The 26,962-nt window shown below is 46.2% G+C and overlaps 2 protein-coding genes across 4 annotated transcripts in view; both read left to right on the forward strand.

Moving 5' to 3' along the window:
• C12H20orf96 (chromosome 12 C20orf96 homolog) overlaps positions 1–14,715 on the forward strand; it is a 201,969-nt gene extending 187,254 nt beyond the window's left edge. For all 3 annotated transcript variants that reach the window (XM_068264584.1, XM_068264583.1, XM_068264582.1), the window contains exons 9-11: positions 8,569–8,655; positions 12,035–12,153; positions 14,575–14,715. In XM_068264584.1, the coding sequence (XP_068120685.1) occupies positions 8,569–8,655; positions 12,035–12,153; positions 14,575–14,635 (267 nt within the window). In that variant the 3' untranslated portion in view covers positions 14,636–14,715. The remainder of the gene's footprint in view (positions 1–8,568; positions 8,656–12,034; positions 12,154–14,574) is intronic.
• A 9,836-nt stretch (positions 14,716–24,551) lies between these two features.
• The window catches only part of REM1 (RRAD and GEM like GTPase 1), a 44,932-nt gene continuing 42,521 nt past the window's right edge, over positions 24,552–26,962 (forward strand). Inside the window, exon 1 of the mRNA XM_068262750.1 lies at positions 24,552–25,602. The gene's annotated coding sequence lies outside the window, so the exon portion shown is untranslated. The remainder of the gene's footprint in view (positions 25,603–26,962) is intronic.

The raw sequence follows: 26,962 nt of genomic DNA on the forward strand, positions 1-26,962 counted from the left end.
CCTTTCTTTTATGGACCGCTTTCTTGGGCATCAGTTTCCCTTTGTCATGTGTTGCTTCCCAATTTCAGCCTCCTCTTTCAAATGTAGCAGCCCCTTTTTAATGTCCAGGTGCCCCCTTGGGCAGCAGTCGCCCAAAGCCTGGGCCTTTGTGGCCTTTCCAGAATTCTCGCCCTGAGCAGCAGAACACAGAGGATATGTAGAAATGTACCGGAATGGTTTGCAGCGAATAGATTTGTGATTTTTTTTCCAGCTGTTCTTGGTATTCCATTGGCTGCACACCATGGCCAAGAGCCTGAACTAAGTTTTCTCACTTTCACATACACTGATAGGCCAAGCATTACGGACTAAAGGCCGTACATTCATTGAGTCACCATTGCTATAAACCAAGCGATCCCCGATGGTTAGCGACGAGCGGACAATGTCAGAGCAGATTTAAATTCAATGATGGTCTGATCGTTAGGGGAAGGGCAAAAATGAGCAGCCGGAAGTGCAAAATTTGTCACACGTGAGTAGTTTGAATAGAGCGAACGCTTGTCATCGTTCAGTATAAACAACTACCACCGATTACTGTCAAAACCGATCCTCCAGGATTGCTCCATCAATGGACGATAATTGATAATGTCGTTTACCATCATTGGGACACATTTTTAAATGATTCTTGGCAGACCCGTCGTTCGTTTCAGGTGACTTTCAGTATCTCCTGTATTTTAAGCAAAAGCACTACCCGGAAAGGATCTATCCAAAGATGTTGACCAGCCTCCCTACTCATTTGCACAATATTTTGGCAGGTGGACTGAGCAACTGCCGTTCACTAGTGTTTTTGAAAATTAAGAAAATCCTGAGAAACCTCTATGAGGAGATGGATTAGTCCAAAATGTATCATATTTTTTACTACTTACTATAAGCAACAGAAACATAGGAGTATATATAATATATAGTGCATTTTCATCTGAGAGAACACATGTATTTTACATTTTACAATTTTTCGATAGTGGCCCTTTAAAGAAAAGAAAAACATTTGATCTCTGTTGCTGCTTTTCTCTTATCCCAGCATTGTGGCCACAGCGGTCCTCTGATCTTTCCCGATGACAGGCACGTCTGGCTCTAATTGGCTGGAGATACAGGAAGGGGAGAGACATTACATAGACTGTCAGTAAGTCCACATGCAGAACTCTCACTCTCTGCAGCACCCAGGTGTGACCTGGTGCAGCACCAATAAGCAGGAAGGACAGATGGTCCTCCGTACACAAGGCTAGTGAGCGATAGACATCCATTTATGCCAGTGGCAACCGCACCGGGGCCCTTGGGCCAAAGTGGCCCTCCCTTAACCACAGTATCAGCTCTCTATTCTCTTTGGATAGTAGTAATCATTAACACACTGTTTCCCTTCTTGCACCTCTGACACTGTGATTGTCCTTGGCAGGTGTTGGTGCACGGTATCAATTGTTATGTAATGAGTGCTTGGGGGGCCTAATGTAAAATTCGCACTGGGGCCCAGAGCTCCTTAGCTACACCACTGGATCCAGCAGTTGTTTTTGGGCCATACAGCATCGCCTTTATCAAGGCAGTGGACAGAAGTGTTGCACCAGCCCTTTGTACTGACCACCGTTCTGCTTGCATTGTTATTATTTATTATATTTACAAAGCGCCAACATATTACGCAGCGCTGCATAATAGATACATGGGTTAACATACAAGGTAGGACATTCAAGGAGCTCACAAGAAAGCAAGATCATGCAAATGATTTGATTACAGTAGTTCGGTGTCTTTGGTCAAAATAGAGACTGTTCTAGTCCACAAGAGGGTTGTCAGACACTAATGGCCCATACTCACGAGGGACTTTTGTCGCCTCAACACGCGGTGCGCGCGTGTTGCGGCGACAGGTCGCCCGTGAGTATGGGCCGTTGCCCGCGCGCGCACCCCGAACTGTCGCCCGTCGCTCATGTCGTCATGCGATTGAAAGTTTCAATCGCATGGCAACAGTCGCCGCCGCACCTCCGCCGCAACTGTCGCTAGTCCGCGTGAGTACGCGGACTAGCGACAGCAACATGATAGTAAATAAACGGCGCTTCCGGCGGGGGGAGGGACAACGGCGACAGCTTCCGTCGCATCAGTTGCCAGGTCCCTCCGCCGTGTGTATGCGGAGGGACCTGGCGACTAGCTGTCGCCAGCATGTCGCAAGCACGCTCCCGTGTGCTTGCGACATGCAAAAAAGTTGCCCGTGAGTATGGGCCATAAGATTGCATAATTAGCGGGAAACACTAGGGAGGAGGGCCCTGCCAGAGGTTTACAATCTAAAGGATTAACGGACAGGTCGGCTAACCTCGAAAGGTCAGGCCATGCAATTTACCTGCAGATTCTATTTCCAATCCTGAAAAGAAGATCGGATCAGGCAAAAAATGAACAGCCTACTGGTTGCCAGTGACTAATTCCTGCTCAAAATCAATCTCTGTCGAGATCGGAAGCAGATCAGATATACTGGAAAATGGTGTTCTAAATACTGGCTATATCGATTAAAATTCTGCCTATCCTTCCCTGTGTATTTCCTTTCCATCCATTTTCAGTCAGTATCCGAACAGAAATCTGATCAGAATTTGGAAAAATCGAATATGTGTGTACGCCAGCTTTCTTCTGTAGCCAGGATAAAGGGGAAAGAGGCGCCCAGAGAAGATAAAAAGCGTTAAAAACAAATAAAATGAAAAAAGTGAGGTGGCTTACCTCAATGAAGACAAATTCACGTGTTAATAGAATTTTATTGCACTTGCAATGCGTTTCGTGGTTGCATACCCACTTCGTCAGGCCAAATAGCAGTGCCTAATAGTGCTTGTAGCCACAAGTAATGCGCCTCTGTAGCCAATCGATGTCAGATCTGAATATCAATCCCTTTAATAGAATCGGATATGAAAATTGCATGGTGTTTACCCAGCTTTAAAGGGAACCTTAACTGAGAGGAATATGGATGTTTCCTTTTAAACAATACCAGTTGCCTGGCTGTCCTGCTTATCTCTTTGACTGCAGCAGTGGCTGAATCCCACACCTGAAACAAGCATGCAGCTAATCCAGTCTGACTTCAGTCAGAGCACCTGATCTGCATGCTTGTTGAGGGGCTGTGGCTAAAAGTATTAAAGACACAGGATCAGCAAGAGAGTCAGGCAACTGGCATTATTTTAAAAGGAAAAATCCATATCCTTCTCAGTTTAGGTTCCTTTTAATTTCTAATAGTTCAGTGAGCGGAAATAGTGGTATAGGACAGCCATGGAGGAGGTGCTGGATCCTCAGTTCACGGATTTAAAAGGGGAAAGATGAAAGTTCAGATTACAGAAGTGAAGGATTGGCCAAGGTTTAGAGCTTTACTGGAGCAATACTTAGTTTTTTTCTCTTTTTGACTTTACCCAGAGATCCACTTTCACCACTTAGGTCTGCAGGACTTCAGTTCCTGCCCAGGCAGGTAAATAATCGTCAACTGAATCCACTCCCGCGCACATTTCCACAGCCTCCCGTAATGCTGGGCATAGACGGGTCGATCCAGCGGCCGATTACCCGCCGGATCAACTCCAGCCGTGTCCCCTCTCGTCCGCGCGGATCGGTTCCCGCTCGTCCCCGCCGGCGATCCATATCAGCCACTCGATTCCCTGCCATTGTCCGCCGGCGGGAATCGAGCGGGCGCGGGTCGAGCGGCTTGATCGGACCTGCTGAATATTATCAGCTGGCTAGATCAGCTGGTCGATACACGGTACAGAAACCTACCGTGTATCCCCAGCATTAGAGGAGAGATGAATGAATGGGAACACTGCCAATCATTGTAACTAACGGAGTAACACATCCATGCATTACTTCTATATTTAAAATGTAACACCTTACCTCCCACACTCTCCCATAATTACCCAAATAAATCTTTTACATAAAGACAATTAAAAAAATAAATAGTTACCTTAGGGACTGAATTTTTTTAATATGTATGTCAAGAGGGTATATTACAGTTAATTTTGAAAATATGGGCTTGTAAATAGTAATGAATGCAAAATTGAAAAAAATGCACCTTTATTTCCAAATAAAATATTGAAGCCATACATTGTACTAGGGAAATATTTTCGTTTCAAAAACCTTTATTGAATTTTTGTAGAACACGGCTTAAACGCCAAATAAAACCCACGCAGGCGCTATAGCAATCAAAAAGAGTACTATACTTATATTCTGGTTGCTAGGACATAGTGTCCTTGCACAGGACACTATGTCCTAGCAACCAGAATACATGAAGACGAAACAATGGCAAGACAGTCTCAGGCTCCATCAGAAAGCATACAGGGTTATACCTCAAGCAAACTGAATATTAGAAATCATGTAATATATGTGGAAGGCCACCATTCACCAGCCAAATGATCCAGCAGGTGCAAGTGCTATGAAATCCCAACATATCTACAACTTTTTTTGCCTGAATATGAGCTGCTAGCATGATATCCAAAACCAAAGAAAAAATATCCTCTACTGAGAGGCTTGGGGAAATCCAGTTATGGGCTATTACACTCCTTGCTGCTGCAGCAACATGTTGTAAAAAACTGTGGGCTGGGAAAGAAAGTCTGGAAGGCTTGTCGCCCAGTAACAGGACAGTAGGACTAAAAGGTATATGACATGACAATATAGAAGAACATCTATTCAAAATAGATCGCCAAAAGGACTGTACTTTAGGGCACGTCCACCAGATGTGCCACATATCCCCAGTGATATGACAACCTCAAAAACAGTGTGGAGATTTTGAGCTATCCAGGTTATGATATCTACCTGGGGTATAATATACCCGATGGAGAAGCTTTAACGATGTCTCCAACGTGGAATAGTACATACTGTATTTAAATAGCGTCTCACAACAATATGCCCACCTCTTGTCAGGCAGGTCTCTACTCAGGTCTCGTTCCCACTCGTTATTTTCACTACCGGTCCTCTTTAAAGGGAACCAGAGACGAAGCACCCTCATGTATTTTACCATATATATCAGTGGTAACATTAGAGAAAACACCCACCTTGCTTTCTGTTTCATTCTGCACTGCACAGCTTGCTTCTAATCAGCCCTGATAAAATCCCTGACTGAGCATTCAGTCTGGCTTTGTTCAGGAATATTTATAGCTCAGTCTGTGTTCTCTCATATCTTTTCAAGTCCAAGCCTGCCCCCTGCTGGCTCTGCTCAGGAATAATTATAGCTGAGTCATTATAGCAAAGCCAGACTGAAGGCTCAGTCAGGGATTTTATCAGGTCTGATAAGAAACAAGCTGTGCAGTGCAGAATAAAACAGAAAGCATGGTAGGTGTTTTCTCTAATGTTCCCACTGATCTATATGGTAAAATACCTGAGGGTGCTTTGTCTCTTGTTCACTTTAAAGGGAACCTGAAGTGAGTAAAATTATTTAAAATAAACACATGACGTAGCAAATGAATATTACATACCTCACCGTCAGTTCATCTCAGAAGCTCACCATTTTCTTCTTACAGTGATCCCTTCCAGTTCTAACAATATTTTGTCAGAACTGAAAAATACCAGTTGCTGTCAGTTATATATCAGCAGCTGTCAGTTACAACTGAATGTGCAAGGTAATATCCATGTTTCCCTATGGCTCAAGTGGAGGATTTTACAGTTTAACAGTGTGCTGACCAGGAAGCTGTTATGGGGTAATGGCCATTTTCAAAATGGAGGACAGAGAATTCAATTGATCACAGTGAACAAACAGGACGCAGTAGAGGAAAAAGAGATGGATGAGAAGACTACACGGGAGGTAAGTATGACCTGTGTATGTTTATTTTGACTTTTCATTTTCAGTTCAGGTTCTCTTTAAGTACCAGTTTTAACAGTAGAAAGTAAATGAGTGAAAATCCCCAAATCTCCGAGAGATACAGAGGAAGGCTGCTGTGAGCGGTATATCTGTGCTCTGCTATCAGGGGGATCTACAGCTTTCCTGGAGCTATGCCTGGCATGTTGCATATAGGATCTCAGCTGAGCCTCTTCTATAAGCTACATTCTTCCCTCCTCTAAATCTTCCAACAGCGCTCCAAAAAAGGAGCCAAACCGCCTGACTCAGCCGGTCCCCGGAGCTGGCTGCACTTTCCAGCTGCCGAGCACACAGGGATACCCAGCAGACTGTTGTCTCTGACGGGGGAGCCGCTTGTGTCCCTCCAAGCCATTCTGTCCAGCTAGAGTGATGACAGCTGGAGCCTGATTGGCTGCAATACGTTCTGCCTATCACATGCTGATAAATGATGTCCACCGCATCAAGGGAGGAGGGATGAGAAATAGCGATGGAGAGAAAGAAATCTGTCATCCCCAGGCTGCTATGGGGAAGTAAGATGTGGGGTTTGGTTGCTGTGGGCAACAGGTCCTAACTTCCTGATTATTTCCTTATCGGCCTCTCTAGCTTAGGAAACTCTGGGAAAAAAATATAAAACCATTTATTCTTTTAAACATCACAAAATAAAAGCAAAAAACTAGTATACTCATAAGTATACTCATAAGATGTACTTTTGTCCCAGAGTAAAATGCACTGTAAATGTTTTTTTTTTTCCCTAAGTAGCGATACTCACCATAAGTATTATTTACCCACCATAATAGTTTTGCAAAACCATGTTTTGGAAAAGTCCATCTTTGTTGGCTTACAGAGAACCTGTACTGAAAAAAGGGCCCCTGTGGGTACTAACCTCGGGAGGGGGAAGCCTCTGAATTCCGATTGAGGCTGCCCCCGTCCTCCTCAGTTCCACGGTGGTCTCTCTAGGCCTCTCTGAAGCCACATTGGACAAATTGTCAGGCTGTGGCGCAGGCTCAGTAGCACCTGCAATATTTACCTTCCCCTGCTCCAGCGCAGGCGCAGTAGCAGCTTTTGGCTCAGATCAGGCGGAACTAGACGATCCCAGTCGGATCCACTCTACTGCGCAGGCGACTTGCCCCTGCGCAGTAGAGCGGACCCAACTGGGATCGGTTAGTTCCGCCTGATCCGAGCCGAGAGTCGCTACTGCGCCTGCGCTGGAGCAGGGGAAGGTAAATATTTACATGGCTGCCATTCAGAGCGGCCTAGAGAGTCCACCGTGGGACGGAGGAGAACAGGGGAAGCCTCAATCGGATCCAGAGGCTTCCCCCTCCGGAGGTAAGTACCTCCCAGGGGCCCTTTTTTTCAGTACAGGTTCTCTTTAAAAAAGGAACAGTAAGGAAAAAAGTGCCCCTATGGGGTACTCGGGAAGGGGAAGCCTCTGGATCCTGATAAAGCTTTCCCTGTCCTCTTCAGCCTTGGGGATTGAACACTGGTGAGGTAAATACAACGGAGGAATTGGCACTGCTTCCAAATGCAGGCTGCACCCGATTGACCAGCTGCATAGATGTGCAGAGCCCACACATGGGCAGATTACACAACTTGCATTCAAAACAGATGCAGCAGTTTGCGCGCAGATTGTTCAGTACTAGACTCTTCCACGGCGTTGACGTGCACTCACGGAAGGGACCTAACCACTTACTAACAATTAAAACATAGTGTAAACCTGAGGCTGCTAGCCATAAATGGTCTACACATTTTCAGGAAAAAATTGGGAGCGCTCCTAATCAGGCTGCAACTGAAATGAACCCCCTCCCCTTTTTTTTAGGTTTGCTTTAACCCCCTTCTAATCACCTAACGCCGATCGGCAGCAGGAGGGTGGCATCCCCAGAACCGCCGATCGGCGTCAGGTTCTGGAGGCGGGGTTTAGCAGGGAACGCGCGCGTTCGTTCCCTGCAGAGATACGGAACGAGGTTCCGTGATCAGCTTGCCAGCCCGCGATCGTGGCTAGTAAGCGATTAACGAAAGGAAAAAAAATATTTTTACATCTGTGCAGCGCTGTGATCTAGCACACAATTAGCTGTCCCTCCGAGCGGCTCACAATCCAATCCATCTCATAGGCTGATGCCTATGAGAGGAGGGAAAAAGTATTGATGGCTGCCTTTTTTTTTTTTTTTTTTTTTTTTTTTTTTTTTAATAAAAAAAAACCTAACGATAGCAGCAGCAATAAGAGACCACCAAAAGAAAGTCATCCTGGTGACAAGAGAAGGGGGAAAGATTCATTTGGATGGTAAGTCGTATGACCGAGTAATATACTGTTAAAGCTGCAGTGTACTGAATTGTGAAAAATCTTCTGGTCACTAGGGAGGTGGGGGGTTAAGCCTGTGGTCCTCAGCTGGTTAAGCTGCGTACACACGTGAGAAAATGAAAGATCAACGACTGATCGGCAGAGAATCTTCATAACATTTTTTTGCAAAGATTCGGGATGCAATATTTGTACAGACACATAGATTTGTAGCTTTTTCTGGTCTATGGAAAGGAAAGGATGACTGAGAGATACCCTGCTGTGGGGACTACAATTGGAGAACAGTAGAGGGCAGACAGTAGTGATCCAACATGATTTCATCACTAATGATGTTATTAGCGGGGTCGGGGGTCACCTGTACTTGCGCTGTTTCATTGAATGATCTTTCCAGCTGACAGTAGACAGAAATAGTGTGTGCACCCAGCTTTGTTTCCAGCACATCACATGATTTTTACAATGATGTACTTTTCTCCTCCAGCATCATATGGAGCGTCTTCCCCTGTCTCTCAGACGGATGTGCCTGCAGAACCAGGAGATGAAGCTGGAGATACAGGCCTATCAGAAGGTTAGTGATATCCAGTGTGGTGGGCAGTAGTCAGATAGGTGTCTGAAACAAGCTACCCAGTAACAGGCAGAAGGTACTCTACATTTGTAGCTGACATTTGATTATTAGTCTGATTTAATAAATCTGTGTTTGGGTGCTGTGTGTACAGAGCCTGGCGGTACAGGCTGCAAAAGTGGTAAGTGGAAGTTTGCTGTATAGACAGAAGAGCATTTAAAATAAATGTGAAGCGGGGGAAAATAAGAGTTAGATACTTACCTATGGAGAGGGATGGCTCTGTATCCCATAGACCAACAGAGTACACTAGAGGAAAGGCTCCGCCCGAAACATGTCATATATCTTGTGACTCCAATACAGCTTGTTGCAGCACAGCTCCTGAGTGCCATGTTCTTCTTTGCTATTGTGGTTCTGTATCCCATAGAGCCTTCCTGGTACTCTCTTCATCCTGTAGTTCCACCACCAGGCCTCGGTGACATTCTTCGACCAGCTTGATGGAATATGTCTTCAGCCTACCACGGGAAGTCTTTTAAGTACTCGCGTCCCCCAGTATGTCCGAAGACAAGTGTATCTTTACTGCACTTGCGCAAGTCTTAGCTTCCACATGTGCAGTGCGAACGAGCCACCTTCAAAATACTCGGGGACGTGAGTACTTCCAAAGACTGCCTGAGGAGGGCCGATGGATGTACAGGAGAAGGAGTTAGGTGCTTGCTGGCTGCACAGGAGAAGCAGTTAGGCGCGGGGTGGCTGCACAGGAGAAGAAGGGGTCAAGTACTGGGTGGCTGCACAGGAGAAGGGGTCAAGTGTTGGGTGGCTGCACGGGAGAAGAAGGTATTAGGTGCTGGGTGGCTGCACAGGTGAAGAAGGAGATAAGTGCTGGCTGGCTGCACAGGAGAAGAAGGGGTTAAGTGCTTGGTGGCTGCATAGGAGAAGGAGGGGTCAAGTACTGAGTGGCTGCACAGGAGAAGAAGGGGTTAGGTGCTGGCTGGCTGCACAGGAGAAAAAGGGGTTAAGTGCTGGGTGGCTGCACAGGAGAAGAAGGGGTTAAGGGGTTAAGCACTCGCTGGCTGCACAGGAGAAAAAGGGGTTAGGTGCTGGCTGGCTGTACAGGAGCAGAAGGGGTTGAGCACTTGGTGGCTGTGCAGGAGAAGAAGTGGTTAGTTCAGAGGTCAGGAACCTTTTTGTCTGAGAGAGACCTAAACACCACATATTTTAAAATGTAATTCCGTGAGAGCCATACAATATGTTTCAAACTGGGACAGTAGGGCTCACGTCCCTGTTGCCATGGCGATGTGTATACAGTTGATCTGTTAGGCAGCGGAAATGTTAGACATGTCTTCAGCTTCTCTTGGGTTTCGGCAACATCAGCAATTTCCCTGAGAGCCAGACAGGAGAAATACCGACTAACAGCTTGTACAATTAGCTAGCTGACTTGGGGGTTGATTCACTTTGTAGGACGAGATCCCCACACTTTGGCCCAATAGGCTGCCTGTCAAGTGACAGGCTGCCTATTGGGCCAATCAAAGTGTGGGGATCTCGTCCTACAAAGTCACTGGACCTTGCAGAGTCCAGAGTGGGACAACTGGTGCAGCCGTTCGTTTTGGGTAGCGCGAGTAAGTTTGTAGTGCATGCTACAGCAGTAGCGTGCCTACTTTGGAAATTTTACTTGCACTGCCACAATAAGCTGCGCTGCTTGAGCAGTGTAGCTTAGTGAATCAACCCCTACTGATTAGTATGTGAGCCAGATGTAGCCATCAAAAGAGCCACATCTGGCTCCTGAGCCATAGGTTCCCTACCCCGAGGTTAATTAGTTGCTGGCTGGCTGCACAGGAGAAGAAAGAGTTAGGTGCTGGGTGGCTGCTCAGGTGAAGAAGAAGATAGGTGCTGGATGGCTGCTCAGGTGAAAAAGAAGATAGGTGCTGGATGGCTGCTCAGGTGAAGAAGAAGATAGGTGCTGGATGGCTGCTCAGGTGAAGAAGAAGATAGGTGCTGGATGGCTGCTCAGGTGAAGAAGAAGATAGGTGCTGGCTGGCTGCACAGGAGAAGAAGAAGATAGGTGCTGGATGGCTGCACAGGTGAAGAAGATAGGTGCTGGATGGCTGCACAGGAGAAGAAGAAGATAGGTGTTGGATGGCTGCACAGGAGAAGAAGGGGTTAAGCGCTTGGTGGCTGCACAGGAGAAGAAAGAGTTAGTTGCTGGGTGGCTGCTCCGGTGAAAAAGAAGATGGGTGCTGGATGGCTGCACAGGAGAAGAAGGGGTTAAGTGCTTGGTGGCTGCACAGGAGAAGGAAGAGTTAGTTGCTGGGTGGCTGCTCAGGTGAAGAAGAAGATAGGTGCTGGCTGGCTGCACAGGAGAAGAAGAAGATAGGTGCTGGATGGCTGCTCAGGTGAAGAAGAAGATAGGTGCTGGATGGCTGCACAGGAGAAGAAGAAGATAGGTGTTGGATGGCTGCACAGGAGAAGAAGGGGTTAAGCGCTTGGTGGCTGCACAGGAGAAGAAAGAGTTAGTTGCTGGGTGGCTGCTCAGGTGAAGAAGAAGATAGGTGCTGGATGGCTGCACAGGAGAAGAAGGGGATAAGCGCTTAGTGGCTGCACAGGAGAAAAAAGAGTTAGTTGCTGGGTGGCTGCTCAGGTGAAGAAGGAGATAGGTGCTGGATGGCTGCAAAGGAGAAGAAGGGGTTAAGTGCTCGGTGGCCGCACAGGAGGAGTTAGTTGCTGGCTGCACAGGAGAAGAAGGGGTTAATTGTTGGGTGGCTGCACAGGAGAAGAAGGTGTTAGGTGCTGGCGGCTGCACAGGAGAAGAAGAGGTTAAGTGCTGGGTGGCTGCACAGGAGAAGAAGGTGTTAGGTGCTGGGTGGCTGCACAGGAGAAGAAGAGGTTAAGTGCTGGGTGGCTGCACAGGAGAAGAAGGTGTTAGGTGCTGGGTGGCTGCACAGGAGAAGAAGGTGTTAGGTGCTGGGTGGCTGCACAGGAGAAGAAGGTGTTAGGTGCTGGGTGGCTGCACAGGAGAAGAAGGTGTTAGGTGCTGGGTGGCTGCACAGGAGAAGAAGAGGTTAAGTACTGGCTGGCTGCACAGGAGGAGTTAGTTGCTGGCTGCACAGGAGAAGAAGGGGTTAAGTGCTGGGTGGCTGCACAGGAGAAGGGTTTAATTGCTGGGTGGCTGCACAGGAGAAGAAGGTGTTAGGTGTTGGATGGCTGCACAGGAGAAGAAGAGGTTAAGTGCTGGCTGGCTGCACAGGAGAAGGAGTTAAGTGCTGAGTTGCTTTGCTTGCATAGAAAGTAATAAGTGTTGGGTGGCTGTACAGGAAGGAATCGAGACATAGCTAGGGTCTCCGGCCAGGTAACAGCTCTTGGTGGGTTTTACATGTTGGACTGGTTTGCACAGATGGTTGCAGATCTCGAGGATGAGGTGTTGAATCTGCAGAGAGATGAAGACTCCCTTCGGAGGTCCTGGAAGGAGGAGACTGACACATTCTGCAGAGACTTGCTACTCAACAGACCCAGGTGAGCAGATGTCTGTGACTGTAATTATTCATTAGGGGGTCTCACCTTGCTGGCAGACCAGGTTACTGCAATCCCCCTCTAAAAGGGGTGTGGTCATGGCTGGGTAAGAGTGAGCAGACAGCTGGACCTCACTGAGTAGAAGATGAGGACTATGGTATTGGTACAGCCAGGATTTTTATGTTTAGAAAGTGTCCCTAAAGCCGAAAGAAATGCCCCTGGGGAGTACTTACCTTGGGAGGGGGAAGCCTCTGGATCCTAAAGAGGCTTCCCTTGCCCCCCTCAGCAGCCCCGTCCCAGCACTGGAACCCCTGAAAGAGAGCTCGTCGGCAGCTCACTCAGGCACACTAGCACAGCCCCGCTTGCATTTTTTCGCAAATATCCAGGCCGGATCGGGTCCACGCTATTGATCAGCCGCGAGCTGTCTGCCCCTGCGCAGTAGTATGGCCCCGATCAGACTCGACTATTTCCACTACAGCCCGTGCGGGATGGTGCTGGTGTGCATGCGCAGGGAGGCCACTCCTTGGGGGTCCCTTCTCTGGAACAGTCAGACATACAAGGCCAGGATACCTTCTTTAGGATCCAGAGGCTTTCCCCTTCCAAAGTAAGTATCCATTTTTTTGCCTTTATAGAAGTCACAAGTTAACTTTAAAATGCCAAAAAAAGCCTATTTTTACTATCTTACAGTCCCTCATCTGTTTGGGTCTTCTCCAGACTTAAAGCAGACCTGAAACCAGAACTTCCCCTCTGCTCTAAAAAATTAGCAGCAGCATAGTTAAAGTAAAACATTTCCTTGTTTCAGCTTATAGGACTCACTGGGATTCTGCAGAGTGGTTGGTAACATCCTGTGAGCACAGACAGGGTTAACCTCCTGTGTTTACATATTAGCTTACAACTCGTCAGACAGCTGACAGATCAAATTACACTAGCTCATTATTTGCTGAGAAGGGAGAAATAAGCAGGCTTCTCTCTATAAACACACTCAGGGTGGATTTCTCTGTGTTCTCCTCATCTCCTGTGCAAGAGTTAAGGTCCACTTTTATAATTGAATCGGATGAAATTCGGTGCTGCCAAAAGCATGCCTGATCGATGATGCCACCAATTTCGGGCCAAAAGTGGTCGCATGTATCGATCAGACATGCTGGAAATTCTTGGGCCAACTTTCTTGGGCCAGGTAGTAGAAATCTGACAGAAGCGACAGGTTTTGGACTATTCTATCTCTTCATAGGAGATTCTCAGCAAGGCTTTTATTCTTTATAACAATATTCCATAAAAAGGATTTAAACAATGATGCTGCCCAGCCTCCCTGCTCGCCTCACAGTTTTTTGACAGTTGGACAGAGCAACTGCCATTCACTAAGCGCTTTTGAAAATAAATAAATGACTGAGAATCCCCCATGAAGAGATGGACTAGTCCAAAACCTGTCGCTTCTGTCAGATTTCTACTACCTACAGTAAGTGACAGCAACATAGGAAAAATGTAATTTATGGCTCATTTTACTCTGGAAAAAACATACTTCTTATTTGTATATGTTAGCACATATTTTCAATTTTAAAATTTTTTGCCATAGTGCCCCTTTCAAGTCCATGAGAAACAAAATCCTGACTGTATTGATATGAGTGGGAATGTGTGCCCACTACCTATAATTACCAGGCAGTTTGGGACTCACTGGAATTCTGATATTGGATGCTCAATGTGGATTTAAGGCTGCATATTATACATTTTTGGAGCAGGACACAGGTTTATTCTCCCTCCAAACTCAGACTCTGTCACATTATGGGCTTGGTTTACTAAGCTTAGTGCTGCGAAACAGAGCGAGTTAGCTGTAGTGAATCAGATGGCCTTAATTTAGTGACACTGCATGCTATTGGCTGCGTAAAGTGCGTAATCCGTTTAGCCTGTTTAATTTCCCCTCATCTGTGTATAATTACAAATTGTAATCTGATCTCTCCCCGTTTCACATGGTTGTCATGGCAGAGCTGGTAGATAAACCCATTTGAAAGCACAGGATGTTAACAACATGTCTGTTTCCATGAATCAGGAAGTAGAAACTGCAGATTTATTTTAGGATTTGTATCAGCTGTAACAAAGAAATAGTTTTTGGTTATTAGGCTGTTGTGTATCTTTTAGAGCAGAGAGGAGGTCTGAGTTCAGGTGCGCTTTAATGTGGGTGGGAGGAGTGGAGCCACGTTATGTTGTTAGCGTTCGCTATGCTGCCATTCAGCAACATAGCGTGCACAGAGTTCTGCTCCCCGATTACACATGCTACACTGACAATAGCACACGTATCGTGCAGGGACACTAAATTAAGACCGTCGGATTGACTAGCGCATGTAACAGCAGATAACTTGCGCTGTTACGTAGCACTAAGCTTAGTGAATCAAGCCCAATGTACCTTGTAACTGGGCTCTTTTCTTCTTGCAGCTGTTTCCCTGATGAAGATGTGGTCCTCAATATCCCCCGCCGTTATCATCTGCCCCTATAGCTTCAGGAACAGCGCTAGCAGAAGCCTGCCGGACCTGTTGGTGGGTGTAACATGTTTAGGAATAAATCACTAGGAAATTAGACTGTGTCTGAATTTATCATTCTTGCTCCCCTGGGCCAACTTCCTTGTGGTGCCCCCTCTCCACTTCCTTACCATGTATGACAGCCTCTCTTCTGTGTGCAGCAACCCCTCTCCATGGGCACTAAACCCCTCCTATTCCATATGCAGCAGCCCCTCCTTCCATGTGCAGCAGCCCTCTCTCTTCCATATACAGTCACCTCATTTGGATAGCAGCTTTCCATTTCCCTTTACAGCCCCCTTCTTTGAATTGCATCGCTTGCTCTCCCATGACCAGATTTCTGGAAAGGCCTGGGCCTTGGGTGGCTGCAGCCCAAGGGGAAACCTGGACATGAAATAGGGGTTACTACATATGAAAGAGAAGGTTTTAAATAGGGAGCAACACATGAAAACTAAAGCTGATGCCCCAATGGAGCTGTACATGAAAGGTGTGCTGCAGTACATAGTGTAGATGTTATACACAGAAGAGGGGGCTGTACATGGAATGGAAGGGGCACTGCTGCACATGTGACCTCCAGCATAGGTGGCCTAGGGGTGGGAAAACTAGAAATCCTGCCTTGAGCTCTCATCCATACTACGCAGCCTTTCCATGTCCACATCCCCCTTGCACAGCAGCCCCCTGAGGCTTCGGCCCCTGAGGTATTAACTGGGTGCACTGTCTGGTATATAAGCAATAGGATAACAGAGGCAATGAGATTAGTGACAGACTTTAGAGGGTGGTTGGAGGTTCAGGCACATTGTGAACATTGTTCAGGACATGTAATATGCTTGGAAGGCTTGCTTAGTCCGTTATACCATACAGGTTTACATGAATGGCTTACCAAGATAGGGTGGGGGAAGGTGATGCGCAGCTATAGGGATTTACATGCGGGATTCCTTACAATGCAGCATGCATCCAATTGTTTCCCCACATGCAAATTTGAGTACGTTGAAACGGGTCCTTTACTGTTGGGCATAAAATAAAAAATCAATTCTTTCTTTTTATCTAGTAAACAAATAATAAGCAGTGACGTAGCAATAGGGGGTGCAGAGGTGGAGAGCGCATCGGGGCCCTTGGGCTAGAGGGGCCCCGTGGGGCCCACCATCAACCACAGTATTAGGTATTTATTTCTCCTGTGCTGGTAATAATCACTTCTATAGATGCTTTAAATAGCAGTAATCATTAACAAGCTGTTCCCCATCCCCTTCTTGCACCTCTGACACTGTGGTTGACCTGTATGGTTTTGATGAACCATATGAATTGTCATGTATAGCAGGGGGGCCCCAATGCAAAACTTGCACTGGGGCCCATAGCTTCTTAGCTACGCCACTGGTAATTAGGATACCAACCAGGCAATCCTCAAGTTAAAAATCACTATTTTTCTTGTTGATAAATGATCATTCCCCAGTTTACCTGACTCTTATTTGGTACATTGCCGCTCAACGGAAGTTGCAGGGCATGCTGGGTTGTCTTTTTTTGCTTCTTTACTTCCCCCTCAGGCTTGAGTAATGAACATTCCATACAGATCACCTGGCAGGACTAAAATTAATTCCACATCATATAAGTTGTCAATCAATTGTCATTGGACATGTTTTACTATCTGAATGATTAAGACCATAAACCTCTCGTATAATCATCAGGAATTAAGAAGTGAAAGTGAGTACATCAAGGCCGAGCATTTAGCTCTAACTATATGCATCAGACCTCCCCCCTCCCTCACCTGGGGCTCCCCCTCCAGCTATTTGCACAGCATTTCATTTCTGTCAGTCAGCAGGGGAAGCAATGACTCACTTACCACCGCTCGCGTCACTTACTGCAATACCGCCGACTACTGTGGACGTGGGAGCCTCAGGTGAGGGGGGGTCTGACCCTCCTCCCCACCGCTGTGCCCACTGCTCCCCTTCCTGGCTGCTACCCCATCCAGCTCGGCGGCCCCACTCCGTCTCCCTACTCCGCCGCCTGAGGAACCTGCCTCACCCTGCCTCATGGGCGGCCCGGGGCTGCTCACTTTTACTGCTCCACCTCCCACTCCGCACATTTCATTCCATTGTATAAAACTAAATTGGTCACCACCAATGATAAATTTCAGCATGTAAATCAGGGAGAGGAAAGATTTTACAATGGGCAAACACTGACTAAATGATCTATACATGAGTATTGTAAAAAAAAAAATATGCAATTTTATTCATTACGTTACTTTCAATACAGTTCTTCTAAGTAGCCATGATGTTGCTATGCTGTCCCTTAAATTGGTTTGGTGGCTTAGAAGACCTCTTTAAAGAGAACCTGTACTGAGTAAAATTATTTAAAATAAACACATGAGGTAACTTCAAATGAACATTACATAGTTACCTTACCATCAGTTCCTCTCAGAAGCTCACCATTTTCTTCTTACAGTGATCGTTTCTAGTTCTGACAACATTTTGTCAGAACTGAAATATATCAGTTGCTGTCAGTTATATATCAGTTGCTGTCAGTTACAGCTGAGAGGAGAACTGATGTGTCCATGTTTCCCTATGGCTCAAATGGGCGATGTTACAGTTTAACTGTGTGCTGACCAGGAAGCTGTTATGGGGTAATAGCTATTTTCAAAATGGAGGACGGAGAATTCCCGTGATCACAGTGGACAAACAGGATGCAGGAGAGGAAAAATAGATTGAGGAGTAGACTACGCAGGAGGTAAGTATGACTTGTGTATGTTTATTTTGTCTTTTAATTTTCAGTTCAGGTTTTCTTTAAACTTAAATTTCCTGAATGTGTATATAAAACAACATTAAAGACAGCTTGGGATTGTAATGGTTTGATTGCTTGTTCCTGCATGGAGTATTGTTGCAGGCTGGTAATATCGTCTCTATACCGGTATGTTGTGTGACAGCTTTGCCTAGAAGTGTGAGCTTTCAGTACTTGTCAGCTCCCTGGGATCACAAGTCAGTGACAGATCTGTACCACTGTCTCCCCCTCTGTTAACCTGCTCCACCTACAAGAAGCCAGCTGTCACTGCTCTGCTGCACAAGTCTCTCCTCAGATCTGCCACCAATGTTACCGGCATCTGCCTGCTTGTTGGCAGCTTAGAAGTCTCTGTAGTATATTGGTCTTTTTATTCAAGAATATACTCATCCGCCTCTTGGATAGAGCAGAGATTTTAGTGGAGCTCTGCAGCCACATACACTGAACTTCTACAGTATGGGTAGCTTTATGAGAAGACTCCGACTCATAACTTCATGCATCAGAGTAGTGCTTGTCTCTGCAGTCCCCAGCCCTGCATCACACTGACTCAGAGGATTACAGATTGTCCTCCAATGGTAAATGCGGCATGCAACTATGAGATCAAGTCACATTCAAAGGTCGAGGCAGTTGGCAATATGGGGAGCTCAAAATTTCAGGTAGGCAGGTAGGTCAAAGTTAAGACAGATCGAGGCAGGCGGAAATAAAGCAAAGTCATAATTCAGGCAGAGGTTGAGGTAGGTGGCAATAAGGGAAGGTGAAAGTTCAGGCAGAGGTCGAGGCAGGCGGCAATAAAGCAAAGTCATAGTTCAGGCAGGGGTTGAGGTAGGTGGCAATAAGGGAAGGTGAAAGTTCAGGCAGAGGTCGAGGCAGGTGGCAATAAAGCAAAGTCATAGTTCAGGCAGAGGTTGCGGTAGGTGGCAATAAGGGAAGGTGAAAGTTCAGGCAGAGGTCGAGGCAGGCGGCAATAAAGCAAAGTCATAGTTCAGGCAGGGGTTGAGGTAGGTGGCAATAAGGGAAGGTGAAAGTTCAGGCAGAGGTCGAGGCAGGTGGCAATAAAGCAAAGTCATAGTTCAGGCAGAGGTTGAGGTAGGTGGCAATAAGGGAAGGTGAAAGTTCAGGCAGAGGTCGAGGCAGGCGGCAATAAAGCAAAGTCATAGTTCAGGCAGGGGTTGAGGTAGGTGGCAATAAGGGAAGGTGAAAGTTCAGGCAGAGGTCGAGGCAGGTGGCAGTAAAGCAAAGTCATAGTTCAGGCAGAGGTTGAGGTAGGTGGCAATAAGGGAAGGTGAAAGTTCAGGCAGAGGTCGAGGCAGGCGGCAATAAAGCAAAGTCATAGTTCAGGCAGGGGTTGAGGTAGGTGGCAATAAGGGAAGGTGAAAGTTCAGGCAGAGGTCGAGGCAGGTGGCAATAAAGCAAAGTCATAGTTCAGGCAGGGGTTGAGGTAGGTGGCAATAAGGGAAGGTGAAAGTTCAGGCAGAGGTCGAGGCAGGTGGCAATAAAGCAAAGTCATAGTTCAGGCAGGGGTTGAGGTAGGTGGCAATAAGGGAAGGTGAAAGTTCAGGCAGAGGTCGAGGCAGGTGGCAATAAAGCAAAGTCATAGTTCAGGCAGGGGTTGAGGTAGGTGGCAATAAGGGAAGGTGAAAGTTCAGGCAGAGGTCGAGGCAGGCGGCAATAAAGCAAAGTCATAGTTCAGGCAGGGGTTGAGGTAGGTGGCAATAAGGGAAGGTGAAAGTTCTGGCAGAGGTCGAGGCAGGTGGCAATAAAGCAAAGTCAAAGTTCAGGCAGCGGTGTCAGTAAGGGAAGGTCAAAGTTCAGGAAGTGGATAAGGCACGTGGCAATCTGGCAAAGTCAGAGTTCAGGCAGTGGTTGTGGTATTAAAGCAAGGTCAAAGTACAGGCAGAGATTGATGCAGGTAGCAAAAAAGAAAGGGCAAAGTTCAGGCAGGTGGCAATAAAGCAATACATATTTAGGACAAATTACTTACCAGTTGCGATTATACCAATGAGAAAATCTGCTGCGCCAGTCCAGCATTTCTTTAGGGAAGCGATCGATAATGTGACTGTTCAGGGTCGATTGGGCCCACCAGCTCCTCTATTTTCATTGGACCATGGTGGTGTTTTGCTTATAGCAGCTGCATGGTCACATTTTCACTATCTAAATATTTAAAGAGAATCTGTAATTTAAAAAAAAAAAGTCCCTCTGGGGGGTACATACCTCGGGAGATGGAAGTCTCTGGATCCTAATGAGGCTTTCCCCGATCCAGCGCTGGCTCCCACCCAAAAATCCGCCGACAACCTTGTCGGTGGATGCGCGCAGGCACAGTAGCCTACCTTTTGGATCCAGCGCAGGCGCATTACCACCTTCTCCCTTGGACTCCGGCTGAAATAGCTGAGCCTAATCGGGTCCGCTCTACTACACTTGCGCGAGGCGCCTTTGCCTGCGCAGTAGAGGGGACCTGATAGGGCTCGGCTATTTCAGCTGATCACATGTCATTTTAATTGCATGGCTCTGCTTTAAAGGGGTTCAGTGGTGGTCTGTAAAAACAAAAAGTGTCACTTACTTCTTCTAACTATCTTCTAGTTAGTCACTTCTAGTTAGACGAATAATTGGACAGTGACCCGCAGCAGGGAATGGAGGATTTTTGTGATAGCGCGGGACAGGATATCAGCAGGGGGGCATTAGAAGACCCAGGTAAGTGACACTTTTTATTTTTACAGACCACCACTGAACCCCTTTAACCCTTCGGGGACCAGCTGCCTAACCCCTTTAAGGACCAGGCCATTTTACATGCGGGGGGGGGGTGTATTTGGGGGTCAGGCAGCCGGATCCCCAGTATAGCTAGCTGGGCATGGTGTCCCCAGTGTAGCCAGGTGTCCCCCGTATTGCCAGCAACCTTTACTAACCTCCCCGGCTCCAGCGATGAGCAGCTCTAGCCCCCTCCACTCAGCTCTTGTCCCCTCTACTTAAAGGGAACCAGAGATGAACGTTTCACACAAAATAAACATATCAGTTGATGGCTTGTAAAGAATAAATGCTCTACCTGATAATTTTGCCGCTCTGGTGTGCCTTTTTTAGTGTTTTTTATCCATTATTGCTCCAGGAAAAATCAAATATGGCCGCCGGCTCATATCCCTTCTCCTTCCGGGTTATGAGTTGTTCTGGATGTGCTGTCTAGGCTATATGATACTATGCTGCTATCTAGGCTAAATGCAGCCTTTCATCTATGTGCTTTCATTTTGGTATGATGTACAGCTGCCTGTAGGAAGTGTCTCTCATAGGAATGAAACTGCAGTCATCATCAGTATCTAGTGCACACAGAGCACACAGGGATCATATTGCAGCCACAGAGCTTCTCTCTCAGCAGGAGCAGCCCCTCCCATGTCATCACAGCTCTCAGTATGCAAAGCAGGAAATCTAAGCCAGGAGGGGGAAGGCTTGGGCTTGAAAAGACTCCACAGAAGAGTGACTCAGCTATAATGATTCCAGGTCAAACCTCCACTGAATAGTCAGTGGATTCTTATCACAGTTGCTAATAGACTAATTAAGCAGATAACAATGAAACTAAAAGCAGGGTAGGTGTTTACTGTCCTGTTCCCACTGATAAATGTAATAAAATACATGAGGGTGCTTAGTCTCTGGTTCTCTTTAAAGCCGCATCTACACGCGTAGATGCGGCTGCGATGCTGCTTATCAATTGATAAGATCCGACAGGACGGATCTCCGTACTGCCGATTCCCTGCTCGATCCCTGCGAGGGGACAATGGCAGGGAATCGTGCGGGAGATAAGCGGCGCCGGCGGGGAATCGAATGCGGCGCACGCGCGGCGAGCGGGGACGCGGCGGGCACGCGGAAGAGGCGATCCGGCGGCTAATCGAGCCGCCGGATCGCTACAATGTCCCTCCGTGTAGATGGGGCTTAAGTTCCAGGTCGCGACTTGATGATGTCCTCAAGCCGGGGCCTTACACTTAATGCAGAGCGAGCTGGGATGCTAGCCAGAGCGGAGGCATGCGGCGATTGCCAGGGGGACGTTAGGAAGGTGAGTCCCTGTCCTCTTCTTCCCCTCAGACCGCCGATGCCAATAGTGATCACTACGATTCGCTGGCAGTCGTAGTGATCATGTGATCAGGAGCCAATCGTGATGGCTCCTGATTACTGAGGGGAGATGTCAGCTGTAATATGACAGCTTAATCTCCCCTCTCGGGTGCGCACGATCGGAAATGGTAGGTGGCATAAATCGTACTCCGCATCAGGCTTAGACAGCCACAAGTGCGGCGTAGGATTTTCACTGCGCGGTTCCCAAATTCTTAAATATCGATTTCTTCTCAGCAGTACTGCTGTTTTTTGCTTTTTGCCATGTTTTGGCTCTGGAGGACAACAGAACCCTTTCCAGCTATAGCAGTTGAAGTCTCCATTGGAGTGCTGGGTCTACCTTGTTTGTGTTTATTAATTGCATAAATAAACCAAGTGCAATGCAGTTACATATTATGAGAAGTCTACAAACAAATACAAATCCATATTTATTATTTTTACACTACATACCATATCATACTCTTTCCATCTTTTCATTATAGACATACTGTATATACACACACACTGATTTATAATTCCATCCTTTTTGTTGTTTATTTTTTATTGTTTATTCAGACAACAGTTTGCTATGTACTGAATAGATATCTACAATTTATTCTTCCTCCTTAAAGGTGTTCTTTAAAGGAAACCTGTACTGAGTAAAATTATTTAAAATAAACTCATGAGGTAACGTCAAATGAACATTACATAGTTACCTTGCCATCAGTTCCTTTCAGACGCTTACCATTTTCTTCTGACAATAATTCCTTCCAGTTCTGACAACATTTTGTCAGAACTGAAATATATTAGTTGCTGTCAGTTATATATCAGTTGCTGTCAGTTATAGCTGAGTGGACAACTGATGTGCCCGGTAATGTCAATGTTTCCCTATGGCTCAAGTGGACGATGTTACAGTTTAACAGTGTGCTGACCAGAAAGCTGTTATGGGGTATTGGCCATTTTTAAAATGGAGGACGGAGAATTCCATTGATCACAGTGGACAAACAGGACGCGGGAGATGAGAAAGAGATTGAAGAGTAGACTACACAGGAGGTAAGTATGACTTGTGTATGATTATTTTGACTTTTAATTTTCAGTTTAGGTGTTCTTTAAGGTTTAAAGAAAAAAAAAAGTTTCACTTACCTGGAGCTTCTGCAGGCCCCCTGCTGACGTCCTGTCCCATGCCGGTCCTCAAGGGTCCTCCAGCTTCCTAACATGGCTTACTTTCCATTTCGCCAACTACGGCCACTGCGCCTGCATGCCCGTGGCCGCTCGCATCCTCTCTCCCGCTCATGTCGGCGAGAGCGTCCATCCCAGGCACAGTACGAGAAAACTTCGTAATGCACCTGTGCAGGATGCTTCCGGAGACGTGAGCGGGAGCGAGGATACGCATGGCTGCGCAGGCACAGTGGCGGTCGACTTTTAAGTCGGCCAAAAGGAAATTTAACAGCGGCGGGGGACCTGAGGTTCCTTGAGGACCGGCGTGGGACAGGACGTCTGCAGGGGGCCGGTAGAAGCCCCAGGTAAGTGAATTTTTTTTTTTAAACTTTAAAGAACCCCTTTAAAGTGTACCTGAGGTGATATGTGACATGAGATAAACGTGTGTATGTACAGGTGCAAAACACATTAATAACCAGGCTGGTTTACTTGTTTTATTTTGCTGCCTGAAATAGTTAATTTCTAGGCATGGAAGTGACAGCTTCTGTCTTGTCTGTACTGTGTCGGAAATATAGTACACCTCACTGATAAGCTAGTTACAGCCATAAACGTTTTCCTAGCAGAATACTACTTCTGAGATCAGAGGGAGATAGGAAAAATATCATTAGTTCAAGTATTTTCATTTAGGGACACTTAATAAGCTGCCACTGAGCAGAGACAACAAAACATTTAGGCAGGGAACTCATTTGTCTTTCAGTTTTCTGCGCACGTTTTTCTGCACGCATTTTCTACATACCATGGGCTTGATTCACAAAAGCGTGCTAAGTGTTAACACGCCAGTGAAAAGCCGCTTATCACGTGCAAACTGCCTCTTCGCGCGCTAATGCGCGCATAAGAGTTTGCGTGCGTAAAGGTTAGTGCGCGTTACATTTTGCACGCGCAAAGTTTTGCGGGCACCGTTTCGCGTGCAAAATCAGCAATTTTGTGTGATAAGTAGCGTGATAAGCATACTTTGCACGCGAATCGGTGCGCGCAAAATTTTACGCGTACCGTAACAGCTTTGCTCGTGCAAACTACTTAGCACCCTAGTTTGTGCAAAGCCTTACCATGTGCTAACTGAGTTAAAGAATCGAGCCCCATGTGTGTTTGTATGCGGAAAAACGTGCGTTCTTTCACAGCAGCTAATGTCATTGATAGAGAAAACTGACAGACTGTGCAGAATTATCTTGCAGGATGTCCGTTCTGTTCTGCGCGCGAAAAACGCATTCAGGTCTCGTTCACACCTAGGGCATTTTTGCCCTTTTTTCAAGCGCTGGCGATTTTGAAAATCGCCCTAAAACACTTGTGCAATGAATCCCTATGGGATAGATCATATCAGCGCCATTCGTTGGCTTTCCACTCTGTAAAGCGGTGTATGTACCATTTTTAGGGCGATTTTGCTACAATGGAAGGTATAGGAAAAACGCTCACAAAATCGATGTATTCTTAAAAGCATTTGCGCTTTTAAGAATAAATACATTGTATTTATTATTTTCTGAGTCAAATAGTTCACCTCCTGACTTGTGTCAGGAAGTAAAAAAACAAATCGCTCTGCAAAAGCGCTTAGAAAAGCGATGTACACAAAATCGTAGCGCTTAGGTAAGCGACAGAAAGGGGGGGGGGGGGAATCGCTCACAAAATGCTGGCGTTTGCGATTTCGATTTTAGATGTGAACTAGCTCAAAATGAACATGAGTTCTCAGTTTAAATCAGTATTTCTGTGCAGAAAATGTGCACAAAAACAGTCAAGTGTGTTTCCTGCCTCAAGCTACTTTTATAAATGTGTAAATAAAATAAAACCATGGGATATCTTCCAAAGGTCATTTTCAGGAGTAGGAGGATAAATATAACTTTAAGGTATAGATGAAGTCTTGTCTTTCTTATTCAGAACTGTAGGCATTGGTTTAGCTCTTCCATTGAACTGTGCTGCGATTGTCATAGTTTTAGTCCCACAGTGCATTCCTGTAGGGTGGTCACTGTTCTATACAGGGGGAGGGGTTCCCTCACCGAGAGAGGTGGACTGACTTATATACACAGCATGATTGTCCAGAAACACTCATCAGCTGCGGAATCCGCTGCCCTGTCAGCCTGTCACATCTCAACAGCTGATAAAACACATGGACTGAGATAAATCATTATAATGACCATCTCACAGTGTCTGGAGGCCTCAGGCAAGTTCAAGAACACTGATTAAACTAGTACAATAACAGAACAATCTGTGGGAATTGAAGAACAAGAGGACTCTGATAGACCGGGAATGCACTGTTTGTAGGAACTGGTAAAGAGCTAACAGACGGTGATTTTACAAGGGGACACAGAAATACTTAAAAAGCAGGACTATCCGTGGGATTCCCAGAACTGTCACACAGTCCTGGTTGTGAAACTACCATCCTTGAGGACAAGATTGTTGCCTAAAGTGCATGGACTGACAATGAGAAGACCAGCTTAGCCCATTAGAGGTGATCTGCGTGGACGTCGGTCTCAAAGCACAGAGTGTGAGAGGACATTACTTTATATGAATAGACATCGCATGTCTGGAGAGAAAGCAACAACCCTCTCTGACAAAACAGGGACCGTTGCCATGAGCACCAGCAGAACAATGTAATATAAACGAATGATGGGCAAAACGTAGCACTGTCTGTGCCGCACTGAAAGCCTGACAAAGAAGGGAGAAAGTTTATGTGATAGTGCATCTGCCAGGACTGTGAGAACAAACACTGCGAGAGAACAGAGAGCCTCTCTGAGACAACAGAGGAGGCTTCAGCGAGAGAGAGAGAGGATCGCTGGCACTTCGGATGGGGATTTCTCACCATCAGTCCACAGAGACAATTGTTGCAGCTTGCTGAGAGATTTCTGAGAGAGTATCAATTGTACAGAGAAGTAACAGAAGGGATCATTGTTGGGTCAGCAACAGTGCCAAGGTAAGGTCAACACTTTTCACTAATAGGTGTGCAAAGCTGTAGTTAGGTGATGTAAGAAGACTCTAGGGCCCATATGCAATTCACTTTTTCTCTAAGTTTTCTCCTAGGTGAGATTTTCGCATCTTATCTAAAAATGCTTTTTAAGCCACCAGCAAGCAAGAAAACACTCAGAATAATTTTGACAGTATATTTCCCCACGACTTTTTCAATTGCAGAGTGCTGAAAATGTATTTTAAATAAAAGATGAAAAATGATCTCCTAGGAAAAAACTTTGGAAAAAAAGTGAGTTGAATCAGGCCCTATGGCCGCTATTCACTTCACTTTTTCTCCTAGGAGTTTTCAATCTTCTCTTTAAAGCGGACCTGAACTTAGAACTTCCTCTCTGCTCTAAAAGATAAGCAACAGCATAATAACCTTCACGGAAAAAATGTCTTCGTTACAGCTGATACAAATCCTGCAATAAATCACCTGTGTGTCTAATTTCTGCTTTCATGGAAGCTGAGATGGGTTAATATCCTGTGTTTACAAATTAGCTGCTCTGCAGCAAATTACACTGGTGATTAGTCACAGATGAGGGGGAATTAGACAGGTTAAACTTTCTAAATACACACAGGGTGCATTTCTATGTTTTCCTTCTGTCTTGTGCATAGAGTTCAGGTCCACTTAAAAGTGAACCCAACCTCTCATCAAAAACAAAACAAATACTTGCCTAGGAAGAGGGAACCCACCTTCAGAGGGCTTTCCGCGTCTTCCTCGCCCCCATCACCGTTTGCCAGGACCCTGTGGAGGATCCGGACTCCTCTTCGTACATAATCTTGGCTGTGCAGCACCTGTTGGTGCACGAGCGGCTCTGGCATACTGCGCAGGTGAGGCCATACTGGTACAGGCGCAGTATGGCCACGCTGGTGCTTCAAGAGGAGCGCGGTCACGATTTCAAATCCAACAAGCTCTTCTCAGATTTCTTTCTGGGGTCCACTGGCAGCGGCTTCTTGGCTAAGTATCGGTCTTTTGAACTGATGTTTGCCTTGGGTATACTTTAAATTGTTTTTAGGCACTTTGCAGTTGAAGAAAGTATGTAGTAAAAAAAAAAGCAAAAAACTGATTTTCAGTATTTTCTTGCTTGCTGGTGGCTTTAAAGAGACTCTGAAGCGAGTCTAAATCCATGTAATTAACTTCTATTTATGTTAAGCACTATAGCTAGTGCTAAATCACTGCATCCCCTCAGCAAAACGAGGGGTTTATACTCCCCAAATCCCCTCTGCAAAATCCCCGACTTACTTGGTTGTGGATTTTGCTGCCCTTGGAGGCAAAGCTTTGAGCTGCACCTCTGCCTCCATAAGCATCAATCTGCCCACAGATC

This window comes from Hyperolius riggenbachi, chromosome 12 (assembly GCF_040937935.1).
Source record: "Hyperolius riggenbachi isolate aHypRig1 chromosome 12, aHypRig1.pri, whole genome shotgun sequence".
Lineage (NCBI taxonomy): Eukaryota > Metazoa > Chordata > Amphibia > Anura > Hyperoliidae > Hyperolius > Hyperolius riggenbachi.